Source organism: Glycine max, chromosome 14, assembly GCF_000004515.6.
Source record: "Glycine max cultivar Williams 82 chromosome 14, Glycine_max_v4.0, whole genome shotgun sequence".
NCBI classification, from domain to species: domain Eukaryota; kingdom Viridiplantae; phylum Streptophyta; class Magnoliopsida; order Fabales; family Fabaceae; genus Glycine; species Glycine max.
Window position 1 is genome coordinate 13,868,615 of NC_038250.2, and position 23,679 is coordinate 13,892,293.

The 23,679-nt window shown below is 36.4% G+C and overlaps 2 protein-coding genes, 1 long non-coding RNA gene and 1 pseudogene across 3 annotated transcripts; all 4 read left to right on the forward strand.

The window, feature by feature from the left end:
* Positions 1 to 3,719: 3,719 nt before the first annotated feature.
* On the forward strand, positions 3,720 to 6,427 carry LOC102664331 (uncharacterized). The gene is made up of 10 exons (XR_001384582.2): positions 3,720 to 3,778; positions 3,889 to 4,020; positions 4,317 to 4,406; positions 4,556 to 4,648; positions 4,737 to 4,892; positions 5,490 to 5,609; positions 5,725 to 5,784; positions 5,874 to 5,952; positions 6,044 to 6,122; positions 6,261 to 6,427. It is a non-coding gene; the product is annotated as an uncharacterized lncRNA (long non-coding RNA).
* A 1,632-nt stretch (positions 6,428 to 8,059) lies between these two features.
* LOC106795934 (zinc finger CCCH domain-containing protein 25-like) lies at positions 8,060 to 9,229 on the forward strand (annotated as a pseudogene).
* A 39-nt stretch (positions 9,230 to 9,268) lies between these two features.
* On the forward strand, positions 9,269 to 11,133 carry LOC100777841 (DEAD-box ATP-dependent RNA helicase 1). Its single transcript, XM_026125355.2, is given in 4 exon segments — positions 9,269 to 9,403; positions 9,405 to 9,944; positions 10,152 to 10,339; positions 10,611 to 11,133. Coding segments are annotated over 4 exon segments (1,074 nt in total). The 3' UTR covers positions 10,822 to 11,133.
* Positions 11,134 to 12,293: 1,160 nt separating this feature from the next.
* LOC121173435 (protein MAIN-LIKE 1-like) lies at positions 12,294 to 15,698 on the forward strand. Its single transcript, XM_041009029.1, has 4 exons — positions 12,294 to 12,360; positions 13,552 to 13,586; positions 14,806 to 15,168; positions 15,300 to 15,698. Exons 1-4 carry the CDS (start codon positions 12,294 to 12,296, stop codon positions 15,696 to 15,698), a joined length of 864 nt encoding a protein of 287 aa, XP_040864963.1.
* Positions 15,699 to 23,679: the final 7,981 nt, after the last annotated feature.

Here is a 23,679-nt window from a genome sequence, read left to right on the forward strand (position 1 = left end):
TTTTAATGACGTGCTTATTCAATTACTATTTTCATTGCTGAATTTTTGACCAGGGTTTATAAATATATATATATTTGCATATTGTGTTATTGCCTTTATTCATGAACAAAAAGCAAAAAAATTACAGTTCTACATCGATTATTAGGATAACCGATGTAGATTTGTCGAAAGTTTATGACAGTTACTGGTTGAACCGATGTAGAATTATCATGATTCTAAGACAGGTTTGGAGAAAAACCCGTCTTAGATTGCTCGAAAGATTACGACGGTTATGATGATAACTGATGTAGAATGATGATGATTCTACAACGGGCTTAGCTCTAGACCCGTCTTCGAACAAAGCTCTTCTACATCGGTCAAACAATTGTTGTAGTAGGGTCTTGGTCTTTCAACGACGCGGGCTACAACAATGCGTCATAACTGATGTAAAAGGGGGGATTTTAACTGATGTAAAAATGTCATTTTGTAGTAATGAAAAGGGAATGAACTTTTTGTCTAAAACAATACCTTCAATAATAACATTTTGCTCAAACATGTGTATATAAAAATATATTTAAATAAATTGAGATATTTACTAGAGAAAGAGTTATCTATTGTTAGTGTAAAAAAATCATTCATTACAAATCATAAATTTATGATTGAATGATAATGTAAAATTTTACACTGAATGTATGGACATTCAACTTGATTTAGTGATATACATTTATTAAAATTTAGAGTAAATAATTAATAATATATTAAAAATTCAAAATGATATAAAAAATTACTACTACAATTTATAAAATATGAATTTAATACTCTCAGGGCAAGATATGATACACAAAACTAGTAGTGTGAGCATGGCGCACCCTCCCTCCTTTCTTTTTTTTTTTTTTTTTGCTTTTTTCACTTTCTTTTTTTTCTATTTTTTACCATATCCTTTACCAAGTGTAATTCAATTAGAGCAAGACTATTATAAATAACATAATTCTTCCTTTAGTGAATATTTAAACTTAAGATCATTGATTAAATAAGCCTAATTAATGTCAATTGATTCACGCGGCCAATATATGCATTTACAATTTAGCAAGTAATCTATGTCATAAAATCGAATGGAAGTATGAAGAAAACGAGTGGAAGCATAAAAGAGTTGTGTAAGGAAGAAGAAAGGGAATTTAGAAAAACAATTAACTTCAGAGCATGTTTGGATGGGACAATTTAAAATTCTAAAGAATTTTAAACTCTGAGAATTTCAAATGCTTTAATTTAAATTCTTTTATTTTTAAAATTTCGTGTCTGGATTCCTTTATTAAAAGTCGAAGCTATCCATTTTCAACGTGTCCGCACGTGAGAACAAAAATGGCGCTATACTCGATAAGTCATAGCACAGAATCAAAATCGGTTTTAGAGTGTCCTTTAGAGTCGAACTCCCACCGCCACTCTCTGCTGTGAACGCTTCCTTCACCGCTTTCTCCAAACCCGCCGTCACCGACAACACCAAGCCGAAACCTCCACCAGAAAGTAACCTCTTCAAGAACTTGCGATTGCTTGCGCCGCCTTCCGCGTGGTAGAATTTGTTTCCTTTCTCTGCCAGAAACCACCACGTGTCGTCAGCGGAGAAAATCAGGCGGCAGTGGTTTTGGTGGAGAAGAGCATCGCCGTGAAGATGCCGCCAACTCCTGTACCAATGGCCACGTCGAAGTAGTCTGTGATGGTGGCGTTCTGGTCGTTAGATTTCTTCTTCAGCGTGGCTTCCGAGTAGGTAAGGGCTTTTCCGATGAGAATCTCGCGCATGCCACCGTCGTCGATGGCGAGAATGCATATCTTGTCATGTTGGTTCTTACCTGCGGAGACGCAATCCAAGGCGGCGGTAGCCGTCGGAGTTTGAGATTCCGACTTGGGAGGTATTTGCTCGGGGAACCAGAGCTTTGGATCGTCGTAGTCGAAGAGAAACTTGCTTTCAAGAATTTGAAATTCATTCTCTTGAAGATAGAATTTGAAATTCTATTCTTTCAACTAACTAAAATTCCTTTTAAAATTTTGAATTCCTTTTATTAAAATATCCAAACAATTACTTCTAATAAAAAAGAATTTATTTTCCTATAAAAAATACATTACCTAATTAAATTATGCTATCGAAACACTCTCTCAACGAAATTAATGTTTCAATATGGTTTGGCTAGTAATACAACTTTTATACAAAGAAAAAGTTAGTTACAAGCCTAACTAACTACTAACAATTATATGTAACTAGAAATCTACTAACAACCATACCCGCGCTAAACTACTTTCAAACCATAATTGACTCTCTAAGCTAATACCATAATTAATGAGTTATACATACAAATGCGTTATTCAAGTATTATCCTATCTCTCCATTCATCTATTATTTTTTGAATTTGTTGTAATATGTTAGTTTAAATATACCCAAAATAAATTTTTAATAACATATACTCAAAATATTTCTTTTTAACATGATTTATTTTATATTTTAGAATTAATTAAATGTTTTTTAAATATTAGTAAAATCAATGATATTAACAATTTAATATTTAACAAGAACATATATATTTTAATGCATCTAATAAGAATTGATTAACCGTAATGACTCTATAAAATGTTGGGTTTATATATTGTCATATTAAAAAAATTAATCACGTTTGTGAAGAAATTAATTATCACATTTACTCCTTATAATAATGTAAATAACATGCTGCTGGGTCGAAATTCTGGGAAGAAAATACCATTTATACCGCATGCTGGGTTTCGCAACCTCCGCCATCGTGAGGCTTGCAAGTGACGTGACCACCGGACGCGGCGTGGCCATCAAAATTTTCGACAAGGACATCATTGACGCTAAGAAAAAAATCTATCAGTCTTTGAAGCATACCATATACTAATATTTTTGTTCTTGTTGACCGTTATGCAGATTGAACGAGAAATATCAATAATGAAAATGCTTAGATCACACCCGAATATCGTGCGTATAATTGAGGTTAAAAGGAATATTGATTATATTGCTTCCACGCATAAGTTACCTTTGACCTTTGCATGATTTATTCCTAAATCTTTAAATTTCCCTTATATATATATATACATGCAAGCAATATTCCTGCTGTGTAGGTGATGGCTACCACGGCAAGGGTATATATTGTAATGGAACTTGTAATTGGTGGTGGACCACTGCTTGATAAAATTGTAAGACACTTTTACTTTTACCTTTGTAATATTGGGATCAGAATTAATATTAGTATTGCCTCTTTACAACCCAACATTTTCAGAACTTCTCACGCCTACCGGGACGAACATCGGGAATGTCAGAAACCAAAGCAAGACACTATTTTCATCAGCTTATATGTGCTGTGGATTGCTGTCACAGAAGAGGCGTTATCCATAGAGACCTGAAGGTGAGTGATATATATGAGGTGTATCATTAATTAATATGTTGTTCCTTTCCTTTGTTTCCCATTGGGCAAAAAGAGAGACCAAGTTAATTAACATTATTAATTTTACTGCCTTTTATTGATTACTGTATATATTACAGCAGTCAAATTTGTTGCTGGATGCTGATGGAGTGCTTAGAGTGTCAGATTTTGGAATGAGTGCACTGCCTCAACAAGCTAGAGTGAGTTATACTATATTGGTGACTAATCTTTCAAAAAATTAAAAGGGCATTTATATATATATATATATATATGTTCAGCTGGTAATTAATTATCTCTTATTGTTAACAAATTAATATTAGCAAGATGGGCTGCTTCACTCAGCATGTGGTGCGCTTGATTATATAGCCCCAGAGGTATATATATTACTAGCTTTTATTTATTTCTTAAACTTCAATACAAATTCAGTTTCTCTGTAATAAGATTACTGTTTAATTAATTTCTCTTGTGATATATATATATATAGGTGATAAGGAACCGGGGCTATGAGGGTAAAAAGGCTGATATATGGTCATGTGGTGCTATTCTGTTTCATTTAGTTGCTGGTTATGTGCCCTTCAGAAATGAATATGACGACCGCAATACTAAAATTAGACAGGTGATTCTTAATAAATGTTTTTTATGCTACTTTGATTGCCATATATAACACATATATATGTTCTGGAACATATGATATCTAAGTAATATATTCTATCACGAGCATGTTTAGTGCTTTATATATGTACAAGTAAGTACAATCAATAAAAAAACTCAAGATAAAATTGAAACAATTTCAGTAAGAACTCTTCCTATTAAGTTGTAATGGTTCATTTATCTTTCTTTTGTTGCTGACTTGTCATTTTTAACTAATTGAATCCTTCCTCATAATGTTTCTAAATTTACCATGACTTGTAGATTCTCCAGGCTGACTTCATCTGTCCCTCATTTTTCTCTTCAAGTTTAATAACACTGATTAGGAGAATCCTTGATCCCAATCCTACTACAGTAAGTAGTTGACATGTTATATTATTGTTTGCTAATTTGGTTGAGCCATGTTAGTAATATGGTCTTTAGCAAATATTCTTTGTTTCCCTAATTCATCTCACGAAATTAACATATCTTATTATATCGCCTCTTCTTATCGCATGAAACAGCGGATTACAATGAATGAGATCTTTGAGAATGAATGGTTCATGCAGAATTATCAGCCTCCTAGATTTTTCAGGCAAAATTTTAGTTTTGGTCATGTAAGAACTTTTGCTCTAACTTTTATCCTGCTTAAATATTGCTTATCAGAGCTTTGGATATGATTAATCATTCTAACCTTGATGTCAGTGTGCCTAATTTGGTGCACGGGATTCACAAAAGCGTGTTGATAAGGGGGATGAAGCAGGGTCTTCAGCACCACCAGTGCCAGTCATGAATGCGTTTGAGATTTTGAATACATTTCTGGGCTACAACCTTATTATTGGAAAGCTTTTAAACCAGCTGGTATATAGAGAGTCCTTCAATTTAGTTAGAAGTCTTTCAAAAGTTTTGACATAGTTAAATACAGTTTTTAACATATAAATTTTAAAAAATTTAAGCGTTGACTAAAGATACTAGAGAAAGTAAAACCAATAAAGAGTGGAAAAAATATGAATTTAACACGTGTTGCATTAAGAGAATCACATGGAGAGAGTAAGACCAAGTATTTAAATCTGTAATAGCATGATAAATTGAAGTTGAATGGATTAAGGATAATGGAAAAAAGTAAATTTAAATATCTTTTAAAGACTTCTTAAATTAAATTGATTAAACCTTATGTAAATAGAACAGGAAAACAGATTATAGACTTTACTGTATTTAGTTTAATCAATCCCTGAAATGGATATAACTGTGTATACTATAATAAAGTTCAAGTCATTCACATGAAAAAGAAAAAACTCCCATTCAAGTTTTCCTTTTGAGTTTTGAGTTTTGACACTATTGTAATAGGCTCTGTTTATTAGTGACACTATTGAACATAAATAAATCTTCTCTCAAATTTTATTTGACGGAATTTGTTCAAGACCATTTGCTAAAGACTGGTTGATTTTTGACACCTAGGTACAACTTAAAAGGGAAACAAGATTCATATCCCAAAATCCCGTGGATGAGATAATTGATGGAATCGAGCGTGTTGCTGGGATTATGGGATTCGATGTTAAGAAGATAAACAATTTTCGGGTAAAAGAATTATGCTTATTCTTGTCTCTAGCACACGCATGCATCCAAATTTCAAAAATAATAAAATTACTTGCAACTTAGCCAGTATTAATTTCTTATATTATGTACATCTTAGATGAGTATTGAAGGAGGGGCAAATGCTAGACGCAAAGGTCATCTTTCTATATTCACTAAGGTACATATGTTTTTCAGTTAAAGATTTAAGTTACCAGTGAGGGATGTTACTACTTTCTAATTAATGATTTTTTAAATTATGCTTTTCAGATTTGTGAGATATATAGCACAACCCTTTCACATGGTTGAGCTTCGGAAGGCTGAAGGAGATGTTCTGGAATTTCATAACGTGAGCTCTATATAAACCTTAATGGACAAGGATACATTTTTCTTATAACAAACTATTTTCTATTTAATGCTTTTTTAAATTGTGTTTGCAGTTCTGCAGGCATATATATGCTGCGTTGTCAGATTTTATTTGGAAAGGGAGAGCAGAACCTATGGATACAGAAACAGATGGTTAGTTTTGAACCTTATTTTTTTCAGTTAAATAATGAATGTAGATAGTGTTTGTTTGAGAAATAATAATTGACATCGAATTGGGATTCGCAAAAGGAAAAATTAGTGAGTGATCACCATTTTTGGTTTCCAATGAAGGATCGAAGGAAGAAGGAAGACGATGTTGGGACTCGCGAGGTAGGGACAGGATTTGGTTTGCCTCCTTTTCCCTTTTCCTTTGTACTTCTCCCCTTCATTATTTTTGTTTATAGAAAAAAGGCTTAATTAATTTATCTTGTGCCACTGTTTCTTTTTTCAATTTTGTCTCCCTGTTAATAAATACTTAAGTTTGGTTCCTTAATTATTTTTAAAATGATGAAAAACTGGTTTTTTTCCATCTTAAAATTTAATGGTGTCAAGTTAATTTGGACGTAAAAGATTAAATTGCACCATTTTTTAAGAATTAAAGAGATTAACTTGAACTACAGTGAAACAATTTGAACAAAATATATATAATAATGAGATCAAATAAGTAATTGAGTCAATGAAAAAATATTTATAAAAAAAAGTATATATTATTAATCAATATGGTAAGTATGATTTTTGTTATTAGTATTACAAAAACGTAAATATTGACTAATGTTCTACTTTCTAAAATAATTGCTATACATATCTATTTCTAATATTTTAAATTATAACCTTTGCGTCCATATTTAAATTATGATTATCTCATTGTATCTTAAATTATATCTTACTCTTCATATTTGAAAAATTCTATGTCAATTTCATATTCATTATCCTAAATTTCTAATCCAAACCTTTTTTTTTTTTTTTTTATACACCTTATGGCAAGCAACAAAGTTCCCTACCCTTCACCCTAATTGATTCCTAATTTCCTTTAATACAACTTTTTCTTCTTAAGCCTTATATCTCCCCCAACATAAACAACATGCCACAACTACCACCTTTCACTTCCATCTCTTTCATATTTACGAAGACCTAGTGGTGATGCAAGGGCGTCAAAGACGCGCTTAACCTGCAAAGCAAGGTCGCGGGTGGAAATTACAACCAAAGCACGGAGGCGGCCATCGGTGTCGGTGGACAAGTTTTGAACGATGGGAAGAGCATAGGCCAAAGTTTTACCACTTCCGGTGGGCGAGTTTGTGCAAAGGTCTCTCTCAAAGTCACCCGGTCCAACTGTTTCTTGCCAAAGTGCGACCTGAACTGGGAATAGCTTTGAGATTCCCATGTTCTCCTCTAGTATCGACTGTAACCTAGTTGTGAAGTGGAATTAATCAATTTGAGATGAGATAGCGAAATTGAAATTAATGGGTGGAGGAGTACCTGCGTTTCATCAAAGGAACACTACAGACGGGGAGTTCTTGACAACGAGTGATGTTGATAGGAAGAAGGACGTGCATGAGGAAGAAGCAGGAGTGTCGAGCTCCGTGTCCTTGCCTTTGACGATGAACGTTACGAAAGGGAATAAGCTGAGGTCGGAGAGGAGGATGCGGTGGCTGGGGAAGGATGCCTGGGGCTTGCTGTTATCCAGGAGGTGGATGGTAGCCATGGTAAGTGACAGAGTCGGCTTGAGCGGCGGAGGCACCGACGGAGTCCGCGACAAAGGCGGTATTGGAGTGTGGGTGAGGAATGTCTGCACAGAGGAAGAAGATGGAGATGGAATTGGCATAGGCGGCGGAGGTGGCAGTGGTGACTGCACAGAGGAAGAAGGATAGTGGTGGCTGGTTCTCGGAGGTGGCGGTGGTTAGGAAGAAGGACGTGCATGAGGAAGAAGAAGGAGTGTCAAGCTGACATGAGGGTAGTGGTTGTAGCAGACATGTTGTCTGCCACCACTCCAATTAGCACTAATATTTTGAGTCAAAAACCTTGTTTGCCCTAACCATTTCACATTCCCCAATTTCCCTGACCGGGTTGGTGTTGAGCAGATAAAGAGAGAGATGAACCCGCTAACACTAGTGAAGTGCACTAAAAACATCAATGCCAGAGAAGTTGCACTTGGCATCAACAACCAAGCCTCCTGGCACACTAAGTTGCATCACTCCTCGTCGTTTTTGCTCAGTATAACAACTCTTTCCTCTTCTATTTAAATTCAATTCATCAACTCTTTTTGCTTTTATTTTATTTTTAACATTTTTTTAAATCTGAAGTATATGTTTTTTCCTATTACTCAGATACGGAAGGTTGTTGATGTTAACCTAGTTAGAGACAAAGGTATATATCAGAAAATCCAAGGGTTTTGCGTTCCTTGAATATGAGGATCAAAGAAGCACGAATCTTGTTGTGGGTGGGTTCCTGTTCTATGATTTTATTATGTGTTCTTTTTTTAATGGTTTTTTTTCTGTGTGTTTGTGGATGCATTTGTTGAATTGTGTTTTGATGTTTGTTTTTTATGGCTCAGATAATTTGAACGGGGCATAGGTTTTGGGGAGAATTATTAGGGTGGACCATGTTGATAAGTATAAGAAGAAGGAGGAGGAGGATGAAGAGACAGAGCGTCAGAAGAGGGAGGCGCATGGCGTTTGCCGTGCTTTCCAAATAGGTGAATGCACTCGGGGAGCTAGCTGCAAGTTTTCTCATGATGAGCAAGTAAGATAAGCATATCATGATCATGCCACAAAGTAATTTGATTTTTTTTGGTATATATATTATATTTTTAGATGTGTATTCTTCGTGTGACTTGAAAACTTGAGTATTAGGGTTCGAGTTTTTGTAAGGTTTAATTGAAGTGTTCAAATGCGATACTTTTTGGCTTATTGGAATGATTTATTGCTCTTTGACTCTTTGATATCGTGGGAGTGGGATTTTGGTATTGACCGTAGATTGTAGACCATAAACTACAAATAGAGTTGTATTTTATTTTAGTTAATATTTTTGTTATTTGTTAAGGTTGTAGTCTTAGATATGTCGTTGGTCACATAGAAGTTTGGTATGATACTAACAACATGCATGCCTTATTCACATACTTGCAGTTCTACCATGGATGCGCCACCCTGTCGACATCACTCGCTGTCAAGAACTCCCCGTTTGTAGTGTTCCTTTGATGAAATGGAGGTGCTCCTCCACCTATTAATTTCAATTTTGCTATCTCATCTCAAATTGATTAGTTCCACTTCACAACTAGGTTACAGTTGGTACTGGAGGTGAACATGGGAATCTCGAAGCTGTTCCCGGTTTAGGTCACACTTTGGCAAGAAACGGTTGGACCAAGTGACTTTGAGCGAGACCTTTGCATAAACTCGCCCACCGGAAGGGGCAAAACTTTGGCCTATGCTCTTCCCCTTCATTCAAAACTTGTTCACCGACCCCGGTGGCTGCCTCCGTGCTTTGGTTGTAGTTCCCACCCACGACTTTGCTTTGCAGGTTAAGCGTGTCTTCGACGCCCTTGCATCACTGTTGGGTCTCCGTATTGGCTTGGCTGCTGGTCAATCTTCGCTTCGCCACGAGTTTTCTAGCCTCATTTTTCTACCCAGAGAAGATGACGGTCCAAATCCTGGGTTTTTGTCTTCGTTGTGGTTCCAAAGCAAGGTCAACATATTGGTAGCGACCCTTGGAAGGCTAGTGGACCATGTCAACAAGTTGTCGTTGAAGCATCTTCGTTATCTCGTGGTTGACGAAGCAGATCGATTTCTACATGAGGACTACCAGTCCTGGTTGCCTACTGTGATTAAATTAACTCAGTTTGGGCTGGCAAAGATAGTTTTATTTGCTATGTTAACTCGGGGCCCAGGAAGGCTTGCTCAACTTATTTTGCATTACCTTTTATTCCTGAGTGCTGGGAAAATGTGTTATCGGCTCCCAGAATATTTGGAATGTTACAAACTGGTATATGACACTGCACAGGGTTTTTTTTTTCTTTTAATTTACTGAGGGTGTGATTGGGATATGATTTTGAACCTTTTTTACCGTAAATCTATCATGCTATTATATAGCTAGCTAGTTTTATTTAATTCTTCATTAATTTGAAATTTTATAGTTTCTACCAAAAAAGTTCCCTTATGCTGTTCTATTTATAATTTTATTGTTTTGTAGATATGTGAAAGAAAGGTCAAACCCTTGTATTTGGTTGCCCTTTTGAAATCCCTAGGAGAAGAAAAATGCATAGTTTTTACAAGATTTGTGGAATCAACACATCATCTCTGCAAATTGCTAAATTTTTTTGGTGATCTTAAAATTGGTATCAAGGAGTTTTCTGGTCTAAAACATCAACAGGTAAGAAGGTACATTTTGATTCACTCTAAACAAATAGTAAATGTTTTAAACTTTGTGTTGAATGCTCTATTCTTGCAGACTTGACATTATGTAAAACTTGTTCTGAAAGAAATTTTTCATCTTTGGATGAGTAGCGTGTTTAAAGTTTAGACTAGATTAGCTTATTTTATGTTTCAAAAAACTTGTATTAAAAAACTTTGAAATAAAAATTATTGGTATCCCAAATTTATTGAAAACTATATATGCTGGGGTTTTGACAAAAAATGTTACTTTCTCCAGCAAGACAGTAGGTGAATTTCAGAGAAGGGAGTTTCAAGTTCTTGTATCTTCTGATGCAATGACTCGGGTAATGGATGTTGAAGGGTTAAGAAATGTCATTAATTATGACGTGCCCAAATACACAAAGACGTATGTTCATCGACCTGGTAGAACTGCAAGAGCTGGCCAGACTGGGTGTTGCTTTACATTGATGTCAAAAGATGAGGTATGAAGTCCTTGTCTCACTCATGTTCATTGTTTGTACAGATCCAGCCTTATGCATTTGAGCCAAAGAAAGAAGCTACAATGAGTTTGTAATGACTACTAACTAGTAGGGATGAGAATAGCACAATATAGGGCTGTGGCGGAATGGAGCGGCCCCTCACCGCAACGGGGGCCCTCCATAGCGATGTAGTTCAGTGTCACAGATGCTTTCCCAGTTGGAATACCAGGAGTCAGGGTGCTATTGTATAGCTCCCATGAGTGTTGTGATTGTGACTTAAGACATCCCCTGAAACTTTTTTGTTGCCACAGTTACTTAACTCCCTAGCTCCATCTCCCATCTTTGAACAACAGAAAAGTTAGGCTTAGGGTTGTGGCATTTGGGCCATGGGGCAAACACTTTTTGTTTTAGTTTTGGACCTCTATTTGAGTCTAGTTTATCTTTCTTTTTTTTTAAATCATTGTTGGACCAAATTGGATCATGGAGGTGGTTGGAAAATCAATGATGTTTGAATCTTGGAATGTCAACTTGTTGGGTGAGCCTTTACCATTAAACTTTGTTGCATCTATGGTTGACAACTCAGCAATGGAGGTAAAGCAGAAGGAATGTATCGAGGCAGTCATGATGATTAAAGTTATATGGAGTCCACCTTTGTCCCTCCCACCACCGAAGCCATCGGACCTCAATTTCCATGCAGGGACAGTGGGTCGTTCCCAGTTAAAGCTACAAGGGGTGAAATTGTCTTCCAGCAATCAGAGAAAACTTGAGGAAGTTTCAGTAAAATTCCAGTTTTCAAATTCCAACCTTGAGGACAAGAGTGATTGAGGGGTGTATTGTTAGGATATAGGGATAAGGGAAAGTTGATTAACATAGTTAGACTATTAATAAGTTAGTTACTACAGTCAGGATATTGATTTGTTAAGGGGTTAGTTAGTTAGTTAGTTGGGGTTTATTAGATATAAATAGGGGAAGAAGAATTGGAGGGGGATCTTTTTCTCATTTCAATTCTTGGTTCTTAACAAATACATTAAACAATAAAAGTAATAATAAAAGGTCAAAATAGCAAGAGTGCTGCTAGGTGCACCCAGCATTTTTGTTGGTGCACCCAACACTTAAGGGGAAAATACATTTGTACCCCTGACTTAATTATTTAAAAAAAATGATTCATTCTCGTCTCTCTCCCTCCCTCCCACGTTCCGCTTCTTCTTGCTCACCATTTTTTTCTTCTTCTTCCTTACTGAAGCTTTTGGTCTCCTTCCTCACCCCTCACCTCACGTCACCTTCGTTCTTCTTCCTTTTAGTCTAGGTTGGTCTCAAAAAAGCTTGACCCACCGTCGTCATCATTCGCAACACATTTGTTCCCCCCGTGTGTGTCGTCGTCATTGTCTTCTTCGTCGGCGTTTCGTTCTGCGACCGCGCCACCATGGGTGTTGACTATCCCAGCCAAGTTGACAGTGGTATTGCTGCCTCCGCGCGCCACCATGGGTGTTGACTATCCCAGCCAAGTTGACAGTGGTATTGCTGCCTCCGCGCATCGGCATTGGCGAGGTAAGATCCGTAACATTTGTTTATACATTTTACGAATCAAGTTGATCTGTAAGCTTCTTTTGGATCATGTTGATCCGAAAGAAGCTTACGGATCAACCTGATCTGTAAACTTTGTTTACACACTTTACGGATCAAGTTGATCCGTAACAGTCAATCTTAATTTTTTAAAAATGCTAAATGTTAGATAAATTGTGAGAAAATTGAAATTTATATATTAAATCTTAAATGAGGAAAATTTTAAAAAACCTTGGCTCATTTTAAAATTGAAATTTAATTAGTTGTTAGAAAAAACCATTAAGAAAAGTCTCGGCTCATTCCAGGACACTGGTGAGTAGTTAGAATGGTTTAGAATGGTTAAGAAAAGCCTTGGCTCATTTCGGTAATGCATCCACCTCCTGATTATAGACATTTTGACAAAATAGTTATTTGATAAATTTTAATTAATTATTTTAAAAATAATTGCATATCATAAACAATAATATGTTAGTCCTTTTAATTATGAAGTTATACCAAGCAATTTCGTGTATTTCACTCCCCTCCCTTCGTACCATATAGCATGGCTCTTAAGATTTTATAGAATTTTAAAAGAAAATTTTTTTTAAGGATAAAGTTAAGGGTGTATTTGGTTTACAAGAGAAAAATAAATAAGACAGGAATAGAAGAAATTGATTTGAATTAAAGTAGAGAGATGCGCATCCCACAAAAGAAAGTACAAACTTTCCCTTGTACATTAATTCTTTCCTTTCAAACAAATGCACCCTAAAGTATCCTATCTTGAAACAAAATATTATTGGTTAGAGTAGTAGTGGACTGATCTCTTAAGTAAGGTTTATGTTATGGTTTTTTGCTCCATGCCTTGGAAAGACAATTTAATATTTTTATATAGTTTTGAGCTTTCGTAAACTCATGCCTAAGAGCTTGAAGTTGGTCTTCTTAGAGTATACTTAACTTTTTTATTTATGTAATATTTAGCATTTTAAAAAAATAAGATTGAACGTGAACGTTACGGCTCAAGTTGATCCGTAAGGTTCTTTCGGATCAACATGATCCAAAAGAACCTTACAAATCAACTTGATCCGTAAACGTTGTTTAGACAGTTTACGGATCAAGTTGATCCGTAAACTGTCTGAATATGCATTTTAAAAATTGCTAAATCTGAATTTGGTGTGTTTTTGTTTCTGAAATTTGTAGCTTACTTCATCAAGGCTATTTCTTTGTCACAAGGTGTTCATTTGAACTCTAAACAACGTGAGTACTTTATATGTTCGACGAATTTTTTTTCAACGTTTAGTATTACTTTGGTAGAAGAGTAAATATTACCTGTAATTTGGATCATGCTTATTAGATTGTTGTCACAATTTGTTTTGACCTTAGTCATAATTTGGTTGTAAATAATGAGATGTTGACATATAGATAAATAGTATATATTGATTAGCATTAATTATGATTATATATGAATATATCCTCTTTCAGGGAAATGAATGAATGAGAAATTAATAAAATATTGTTTTCCTTTTATTTTTTTATAGTCTTTAATAGTGTTTTTCTTAGGAGTAGATTAGCATAGTTTTTTGCTCTCTATCAAGTCATTAATACTAAATGTTGCATTTTGCTTTGTTCTTCACGCATGTACATTATTTATGGTATTATAAAGGGGTTAATCATTCAAGCACTACGGAAACCTTATAATTTCTCAAAGTAAATCGATGTTAATTTACAGCGAGAGGTGATAATCTGACCAAATTAAGGTGTTAATTGTGAGCATTCCACTAGCCGCAATAATCGAATCTTCGGATTCCTTGATAATTATTGATTTCTTGCACCCTTGGGAACAAAGTTATAACTATTGGTTCACGTAATTGATGATTAGAGATATTTTCCAAACATATGATAATGACAATTTTCTTGATTTAAAAAATTCCAAAAGATACCTAGTGCTTGTATGAAATTATCCAAATATTGGCATAACTATTGGCTCACATTTGTTGTAATTGCTCATCACTATTGGTTCCTTTTGTGTTCCCATTTGCTCATCCTTTGTTTTTCACCCTGTCATTCCTTATGCCACCCCCATGACACCTCTGCCTTGCTGCACTTAAAAAAATCCTCCCCATGACACCCTCTCATTTCATCTTTCTCATCTTCACTCACTCAACCTTGTGTTCAATGATTTTAATCATTCTTATTTGTCATCTGTCTTTGGTGGGTTTGTGAGACTCACGCATCTCAACTTGTCTAATTCTAACTTTGAAGGGGATATTCCTTCCCAAATCTCCCACCTTTCCAAATCAGTCTCACTTCTAAGCAATGCATATATCTTAATTTCAAAGTGAATATCCTTTTTCTACCAAGTAGTACCTGAAAAAAGATAATGCCTATATGCGTTAGACCAATGGAATTTGAGAGAATGAAATCAGTGATGGAATTTGCGGTACTGATTTGCAGATCATGGTTAGTACTAGAGGATTAGGTCGTGTCTTAGGTCACGTTACTGGCAGAGGAGATCGTGATGATTCTGATGATACTCCGCAGCGTCGACGGCCTACCGCTTCCGCACGGAGGCAGCGAGTACATGTGACTGCGACGCACGATGAGCCTGTGCTCCCTGCGCCAGATGTAGAGGCTGACGTATTTCCGGATGACCCGATGGCACCAGCTGATGTAGAAGACACTGGGGGAGACATTCCTGCAGACACAGGCGCCCAAGCTACTGAGGATGAGCATGGGAGATTTCCGGGTGGTCTGAGCGACCCATCCGTGCTGACCCAGTATGCAGATCACGTTGCTTGCAGCGTATGGACGGGAGAGGTATTTATAATATTTATTTTTAGTTAATTGTTAATTATACTTTATGATTGAAATTAGTTTTCCTTTAAATGATGATTTTAACGAATTTTGTGTTCCTTTATACTTCAATTCAAGAGTGTCCTGAGTTGAAGTTATCATCTCACGGGAGGAAGGTCCATAGTTTAGGCAGGCCTGTCCCTGCCATTGAGGGACTAGTTGCTTGGACAGGACTAAGTCCTCTGATCGTGTGTTTGGTAGACACTGGCGATCAGGGACTTTTGTCCTCGTTTGTCGAGCGATGGCACTGGGAGAGGTCTAGTTTCCATCTCCTTGTGGGAGAGGTGACAATCACGCTGGACGACGTCTCGTCACTTCTGCATCTGCCCGTGATTGGCGACTTGCACGCCTTTCAACCCTTGCACGTGGATAATGCGGTTCAGATGCTGGTGGACTTATTGATGGTCTCTGTAGAGGCTGTCAGGGCTAAGATAAGGCAGTGTCATGGACCGTATGTACGCCTGCAATGGGTACGTGATATCTACGAGCGTTGATGCCAGGAAGGTCATTGGACAGCTGCGGCTCGCGCGTATCTTCTTCATCTTCTGGGTTGCACTCTGTTTGCTAACAAGAGTGCAACCAATGTTCTTGTTGTGTATTTGGAGGCCCTTCGTGACCTCAGTAAGACCGGGAGGTACGCCTGGGGAGTAGCTACGCTGGTGTATATGTACGACCAGCTGAACGATGCCTCTATCAGCAGCAGCCGAGAGCTTGACGGTTACATCACACTGCTACAGATAACAAACATGTTTTTCATTCGTTGAGGTTCAACAATGTTTAACTTTAAATTTTGTTAGACTTTCATTATTAATGTTTATCATTTTGATGTTACCTCTGTAGTGTTGGATATATGAGCACTTTCCCTCAGTCGCAGAGTCCACTGCTGATCAGGACTACGACGAGGATTCACCGCGTGCCTGTAGGTGGATTGCTACAAAGAAGACCGTACGTACACCTGCATACAGGGAGCGCCTAAACCGACTCCGGATTCTGGATGTCTGTTGGATCCCATATGGGGAGCACCGACCGGTCCGGGACTTCCATATGATTTCATGCTATTCTGGTCTCCTGTGTTGGGGGCCCGTTGTTGTGTATTATCGACCAGAGAGGGTCATGTGGCAGTTTGGATACACCCAGACCATTCGTGCTCCACCTGTCGATTCATGGGTGTCGTATGATGATATATACGACAGTGAATGCACTATTCGGATCATATGGTTCCAGCAGGTGAGGTGTGCGCTGTGCCAAGTCAGTGTGTCAGCGACTACATGAACTGGTTCTTCCGCATCTCGCATCCTTTCATGACACCAGGCCAGGCATTAGATCCTCTGCCAGATGGTCATGCTCCGTAGCCCCGAGTCGTCCCTCGGGCTCCAGAGACAGATATCCCTCACGTGTCGGAGCCAGGAGCACCGTCGACATCTGCGAGGACCGCTATGGAAAAGCCTAGACATGCAGTGGTAAGTAATACTAATAATTTACGTCATTTACGTTAATATTTTCATAATAATTTGTGTAATCTTTTTGTTTTGTATTTAACAGGAAGTTTGCCATGGGATTGCTGAGAGGTTGGAGCGCCATCATAGCCTAGGGGTGGTCACGCCAGGCTCATCGACACATGAGGTGATCGAAGAATGCTTCAGGATGGCCAGGAGTGTCACACAGGACCAGCTAGTATATGTTAGGTCTCGACGTAGGCGGTGCACGGATCAGGTGTAGTTTATTTACATATTTTATATTGATATTCGATGTATATACCGATATTGTAGTTGAACCCATTTCATTAGTAATGTTGATTTTATTTATTTCCATTAGTAATGTTAGTTTTATTTATTTCCATTGATTGTGTATTCCCTTTGCCTAATCTAGCTTATAAAATTTTATAATTTTATTCTATCAAATTAAAAAAATGTTTATCTTTAATTTCTCTCCTCAGATAAAAATCTGTATTTATATTTTGTAATTTTATAATTAGGCGTAACATTTATATTTTATTTTAAGAGACTAAAAAATAAAACCTTATAATTAGACATATATAATACTAAAACACTACAAACTTTTATAGGTAATAATATATATATTTTCAGCAAAAAAAAATTAAAGGTAATAATATATAATTAAGTCATACACTAGTAAGTCTTACAAGAAGAAAAAAAAATGTATTTTACTAGTTGTACTTGTATACTACATCGTATTATGGAGGAGGCTATTAAAGAACACTAGATTCTTGAAACCAAAAGCTAAAGTCATAAACGAAATAAGAAAAATCAAAGAACAAAATTGGTCAAAACTGTGAAAGATTGATGGGGTTCCCGTTCCATCATAAATTAGAGCAAACAAATTTAGTGTATTTTGATCACAATCATATATAAACATTGGATTCAATCCTTGATTCTGTGGGCAAAGTCAAAAAATAAAATTTAACCGAATCAGTAAGCACCTTCTACCAAATCCGTTTTAAAGTCTGCCATAAATCTTGTTAATTTGTTAGATAAAATAGAGAGAGAAAAACAAAAAATGACTTTAACGAATTGCCTCCTTTTCTCTTTTTTTTCTTATTAGGTGTCAAATATATTTATGATTTACACAAATTACGTTTGTATGGTAAAAATTAGTGATCACAAATACTGAATCGATGAATCTTATATTTTGTCGAACAAAAAAAAAACAAATACCGAATCAAATGTGTAGATTAATTAGTGTAAACCGTAAAATTGCTTCAGTTAAATTAATAGTTTTGAGTTTAAATATGGAATTTAAATATATAATTATATTAAATACTTGAATCAAAATTTTTACTATTTATAAAAGTTCTATCTAACTTAAATATATTTATAAAATTTATATCTAACTTAAATAAAATTGTTAGCTCCAACAAAAGATAGATGTGTCGTTAAAAAAAAAAATTCAATGGATGAAAACTCATGGTCTAAATGCAATATTTACCTTTGAAGGGAGCTGGTGTCATAGGGTTAGTGAAACACAATTAAAACTTTCATAATGATATTCATCACGTGTTAAGGGAGAGAGCATGACTAGAAAATCCACATCCAACTACTCAAACAGTACATTAACTTCAACATAGTCGAATAAAATTAAATTTGCATCAAATACTACAATTAACTCATGTTAATTTTGCGACAAGGACAACTCGTCTCTTCCATTTTCGGTACAGGTTTACTGAAAACAACTAAAATTTCTATTGGCTCAATCTTTTTCCAGTAGCTAGACTCAATCAACACCTTTATCATGTCATCATTGGTTTTGAGTTCAATTATTTCAAATTTTATAACTTTTTCTGAATACTCACGGTGACTTGGTTTCCGAAAAAACAATCGCCTTACCATTTGTGTTTCATCAATACCATAAGGGGGAATCCCAGTAGGCGCAACTTGCTTGATCAAATCCTTCAGTTCATCCATGGTAAATCCGGAGGGAATGTCAAACTTTTTGAGATTTTTTCCTGTGAACGAGTAACCAACAAACTCATTTTGGCGTGACATGTTCCACCTCCCATTGTAATATAGCAGGGCATCATGAGTAGGGGTTATAGTAGCTTGAAGTAAGTTTAAAATACCATCTGGGGTTCTAGCAATGCTACATAATAACTCAATCGGACCAACAAATGAAAATTCATGATTACACATTAACATTGTGTTAACATCAGCATCATCTTTCAATTGCATACATTGAAACTAAAATTGATTACCTGCATATGTGAAAGGCTGCGGGTAGTAAATTTCATCCAAAAATTTCTTGTCGGTTAGCTTAAGGGTATTGTGTATTTTGGTTTTTAACGTTTGAAAATCACACCCGTTAGGTACTCAAATGGGAATTGGAGTGGAAGCTTGAAAGGAAACACCACTGTCATTGTGAACAATGGATCCATTTGGAAAAATAAAACCTAATGTGGAGTTCACAACTGTCTGACTACTTGTCTCTCCCAAGAATGCCATAGTTTTTTGTAAGAGTTGGGTTACGACTGAAACTTATGGTTTTTTACAGTGTTAGGCTGTGTCATATATATAGATGAGTTTTAATATCAGTGCTGTATTTTTTTAAGATTAAAAATACGCATGCACATGCTTTCTGTATGTGTTGTCAACTACACCAATGACGTGACATGCTTTAGCTTGCATCAGATCTACATGTGTAGTCATGCTGTGCAAGGTCCTTTCGCGCGCTTTATGTTAATGCAGACAACAATTTATCATACACGTTTTTTCACAATGTGTTGTCAACTCAGACAATGATATATCATACATGCTTTTTTAGAATTAAGTAATAACTTTGTTGTGGACGTAACAAATAAATGTGAATATCCAATTCAAAACGATCAGTCATTATAAATTACATGTTCAATCATCATTTATGTCAACATAGTCTCTCTTGAACATCATGAAGCTCTTGTAATGCTGCATTCTGCTAATATATGGATTTGGCCACGACTTCGCCTGAGGATGACAATGGCTAGACCATAACAATGCTACAGGCGGTAAGGGACAACGTTCTTTTAAATAAACTTGTTGTACATGCAAAAAAAGTTCAATCCTACAAAACTCATTGCATAAATATAAAAAAAAAAAACACTTCATATCTAGAATGTACCTCAACAAAATGATTGTCATACACATGACCGATACAAATTATATGACCCAATGAAGAATTTGCCAGCGGTTGACTTCTAAGAGGAAATAATGTTGTGCTTTGTTGTTTAGACAAGGATACAACGATTACGTTATACCTTGATGCAATGACATGTCCCATGTCCGTTATATCCATCCACTTATCCGTAGTCACCTGAATGAAACAAATATACACGTCAAACTTAATTTCAAAGTTAAGTCTTAAAAATCAAATACATAAATTACATACCTTGGTTAATCCATCAACAAGTAGTGACATCCTTAATTCCTCAAATCTCTCCGTGCCACCAAAGAGCTTGATATAGTCTTCTGAAAATTTGGCAAGTTCTTTAAGCAGATGGTTGCGGACCACCGACCAAGAGTCTTGACCCATACCTAATAAACCGGCAACCGACCGATATCCACAGTTACCATCAGCTTTGACATCAACAATCTTATCAATGAAGTCGTGCATAAATGGTTGAAACTGGTCCAACATGAGCATCATCGTGCTTCGATTCGGTTGCTCAGAGGATGATGCAGTACGCCTCACCGATGAATTGCTATTTTGCATAGATTCAAAGGCATCTACATACTCTCAGTAAGATGGATTGCGCTTTGTTGACCTTGGGTTCCTGCTCATAGCTTTCTTCGGTGCCCCCTTTGTGTTAACCTTTGCTGGAGGAGGGCACATCGAATTCTGATCAGGGTATGCAATTTCCCAAAGTTTAGTCTTCAGAGTAAACTTGCCACAAACATCAAGTTCTTCGAATCATTTGGATATTGTTTCCATTACTTCCTTGATGCTAACCTCGGGCTCAGATAACCCTTGGTCTGAAAAATTGAGTCTCCTCCAGAACATATGGATTGAATCCAGTGGGATGCAACCACCAACATATTTGGATAGCTCACAAGTACAAGGAAGACCAAGCGTGGTTCTCACCACGCAACCACAACTTGAGGGATTCTTGCCAGCATAATCAACACGCTCTAATTCAGCAGCAATCTGATTTAAAGCATACCTTGAAACCATTCCAAGAAGTCTCCTGTATAAGGTTTTTTTGAACACATGTCCAACGACATGTGTACTTGTTTCAAATGATGCTTTAATCTCTGTGTGCTGCAACGTAATCATGTTCTTCATGGCATCCCACACACTGCATAAGTCTCCAAGACTATTTTGTAACAATCTTTTTAAAGACGAGTGAGCAGATTCAGCCCTACATTTCAAATACACAAATAAAAATAAACATATACAACAATACAATTCCATCAATTCATCAACGTTAATAGAAATAGCTAAACAGTTTCATACCTGTTTGTTATTGTGTTTCCTAAGTACATTACCTTATTAGTCCATGCGGAAACAAATTTTTCCTTGTGTGGTATTATCCATGTTTCCTTGACATAGTCAACAAACATTGGCCAAGGTGCGCAAGCCATTTCAAACTTCTTCAAGCATTCATCAAACTGCTGTTCTGAAGGACAATCAATCAGACATCCCCAGCAATCCATGACATAATCCCAAGCATTTTTTTGCGCAATTAGTGATTTACATTTGGCCTTCACATTCTTGTTTATGTGAAAGCTGCACAACAAATTTGTACATTCAGGGAATACATCCTTCACTGCATTCATCAATGCTTGGTCTCTGTCAGTGACAATAACTCCAGGGAGGGCATCACACTTTAAAAAAGGTCTCGGAAGCGTTGTAAAGCCCAGACCAAATTATTAACGCGTTCACCCTCCACATATGCAAAACTGGCAAATAATATCATCCCAGTCGGTGTCACCCCAACAAAATTGAGTAATAGGAGTTTGTACCGGTTTGTTTTGTGAGTGTTATCTATCAAAAATACCAAATTACATGCGTTGACTAACTTCACTGCATCAGGGTGACACCAAAAGATATCACGAACCATGTTTTCGTCCTTTATTTTGTGCCAATGAATATACTGATCACGTTCAAGAAACTTCATCAGATGTTGCATTTCAAGATCGCTTCCTCTTATGGAAGAACGGAATGCACTTCTTGCATTGTATATTTGTTTAATGGTCATACAGCTATTGGCATTGTGTTCCTTCAGAATTAGCAGAATGTTTCTTGGCTATACCCTGGACTTCGTCATATCAGCAATAAGTGTTTTTTCAGCTTTAGTCAATCGCCCCGCATATGGATGTCCAACTAATGACTTGGCCAATTCATGATTACGCACTCCACAAATCAACTTCACCATCCAGCCTTCTCCTCCAACCATTGGCTTGCAACGAAGCTTGAAGGGACACCCACATGTCCTAGTCTCAGTGTCTCTTCTGATAAATTCTTTTTTCCTACACCTATACTCGCCACTCCTTTCACAACCAATTAACACAAATGTAGTCCTTCCTCTACTACCTGTGTTTGTATCCGACCTTAAAATCACCGCCACAAATCCGTTTTCATGAGCAACAGATCGAGCCCACCGCAAAACATCATCTCGGCACTCAAACACCTACAAAGCAATCCACATAATTTAAGTTTTCTACCAGTATTCATTTTATTAAATCTATGACAAACATTAACATTATAACCTGAGAAGTATTGAACGCATCGGAACAATCAACATGTGGTTCATTCGCACCACATGCTTCTTCATTTTCATAATCCATATCCGCTTGTTTAGACATTATTTCATAATCCACTCATCTTCGTCCATCTAACCAAATCAAACAAAAAATGGTCATACAAACAAATTAATAATTTAAAAAAAATGGAAACTAAATTCAAAAAACATCACATTTTAAAAATAGTTACGTTTGCGACACAACCACCACCTTCTGCGTACCTCGTTTGCCGCCGCCGACCACCGCAACGCACCTTCACCTTCACCGCACCTAACCATTCACAAAGAACCCGAGACAATGTCGCACGAAAACCACAAAAACAGAGAAAAACAACGAACAAAAATGGCAGCTGTGTGAAGTGTAGGAAAAAAAAGTTTTTCTGATGAAAAAAAAAGACCAGGGACATTTTTATCATTTATAAATTTTGCTGGGTGCACCTAGCAACACTCAAATAACAGCCATCCCGCTATATCAGTACTTTCTATTTTGGCTTGAATAATTATCATTCTATTGTTTCTATAGTTGAGTGTAGTCAATGACCATTAGGATTTTGTTGATGCTCTCTCATCCCTCTGACTGACTAATTTAATTTATCAATACTAGAGTATGAATATTCTTGTTTTCCTATGTTTTATTTTAACCTTTGAACCTAAATCATGCATCTTAAATTCTTGTCCCATTCCAGGTCGGAGGATTTGAGAAGTTGATGAAAAAGGCGGAGGCCAGTGATTGTCTTCAGCATACTGTTCCATCCAGTTTGATTGAAGCACTTCATAGTACCTACAGTTCAGGTAAATATCTTCTAACGTCTCTGGAGATCTTCTAAAATCATTTTTGATTCCTGCATGAGGAATGAATATAAAATATTACTTTTGTTCGTTCAGAAAATCTGTATATTTTTTTTATTCATTAGAAAATCTCTATATTGTGCATGTATCTGGGACGATCTTAATGCTTGATTTTCTTTTCCTTTTTGCTGTTTTGAAGTTACATTGAATGCTTCATAGACTTGGTGTCATGGTTCCATTATACTTGTGGATGAGCTCAACGCTTCTTGATGTTGGTTTACGTTATGTTGTTTTGGATTTACATTAGATGTTTCATTAAGTCTCTGTCATGTTCCATTGTTGGCAACACTAACAAAATTGAAGGAGAAAATTCTGGAGGCCCGGAGGAAACCAAGGATAAGTCTTGCCAATCGATCAGAGTGAGAACAAATATTCACGAGAATAGTTTTGCCTATGAA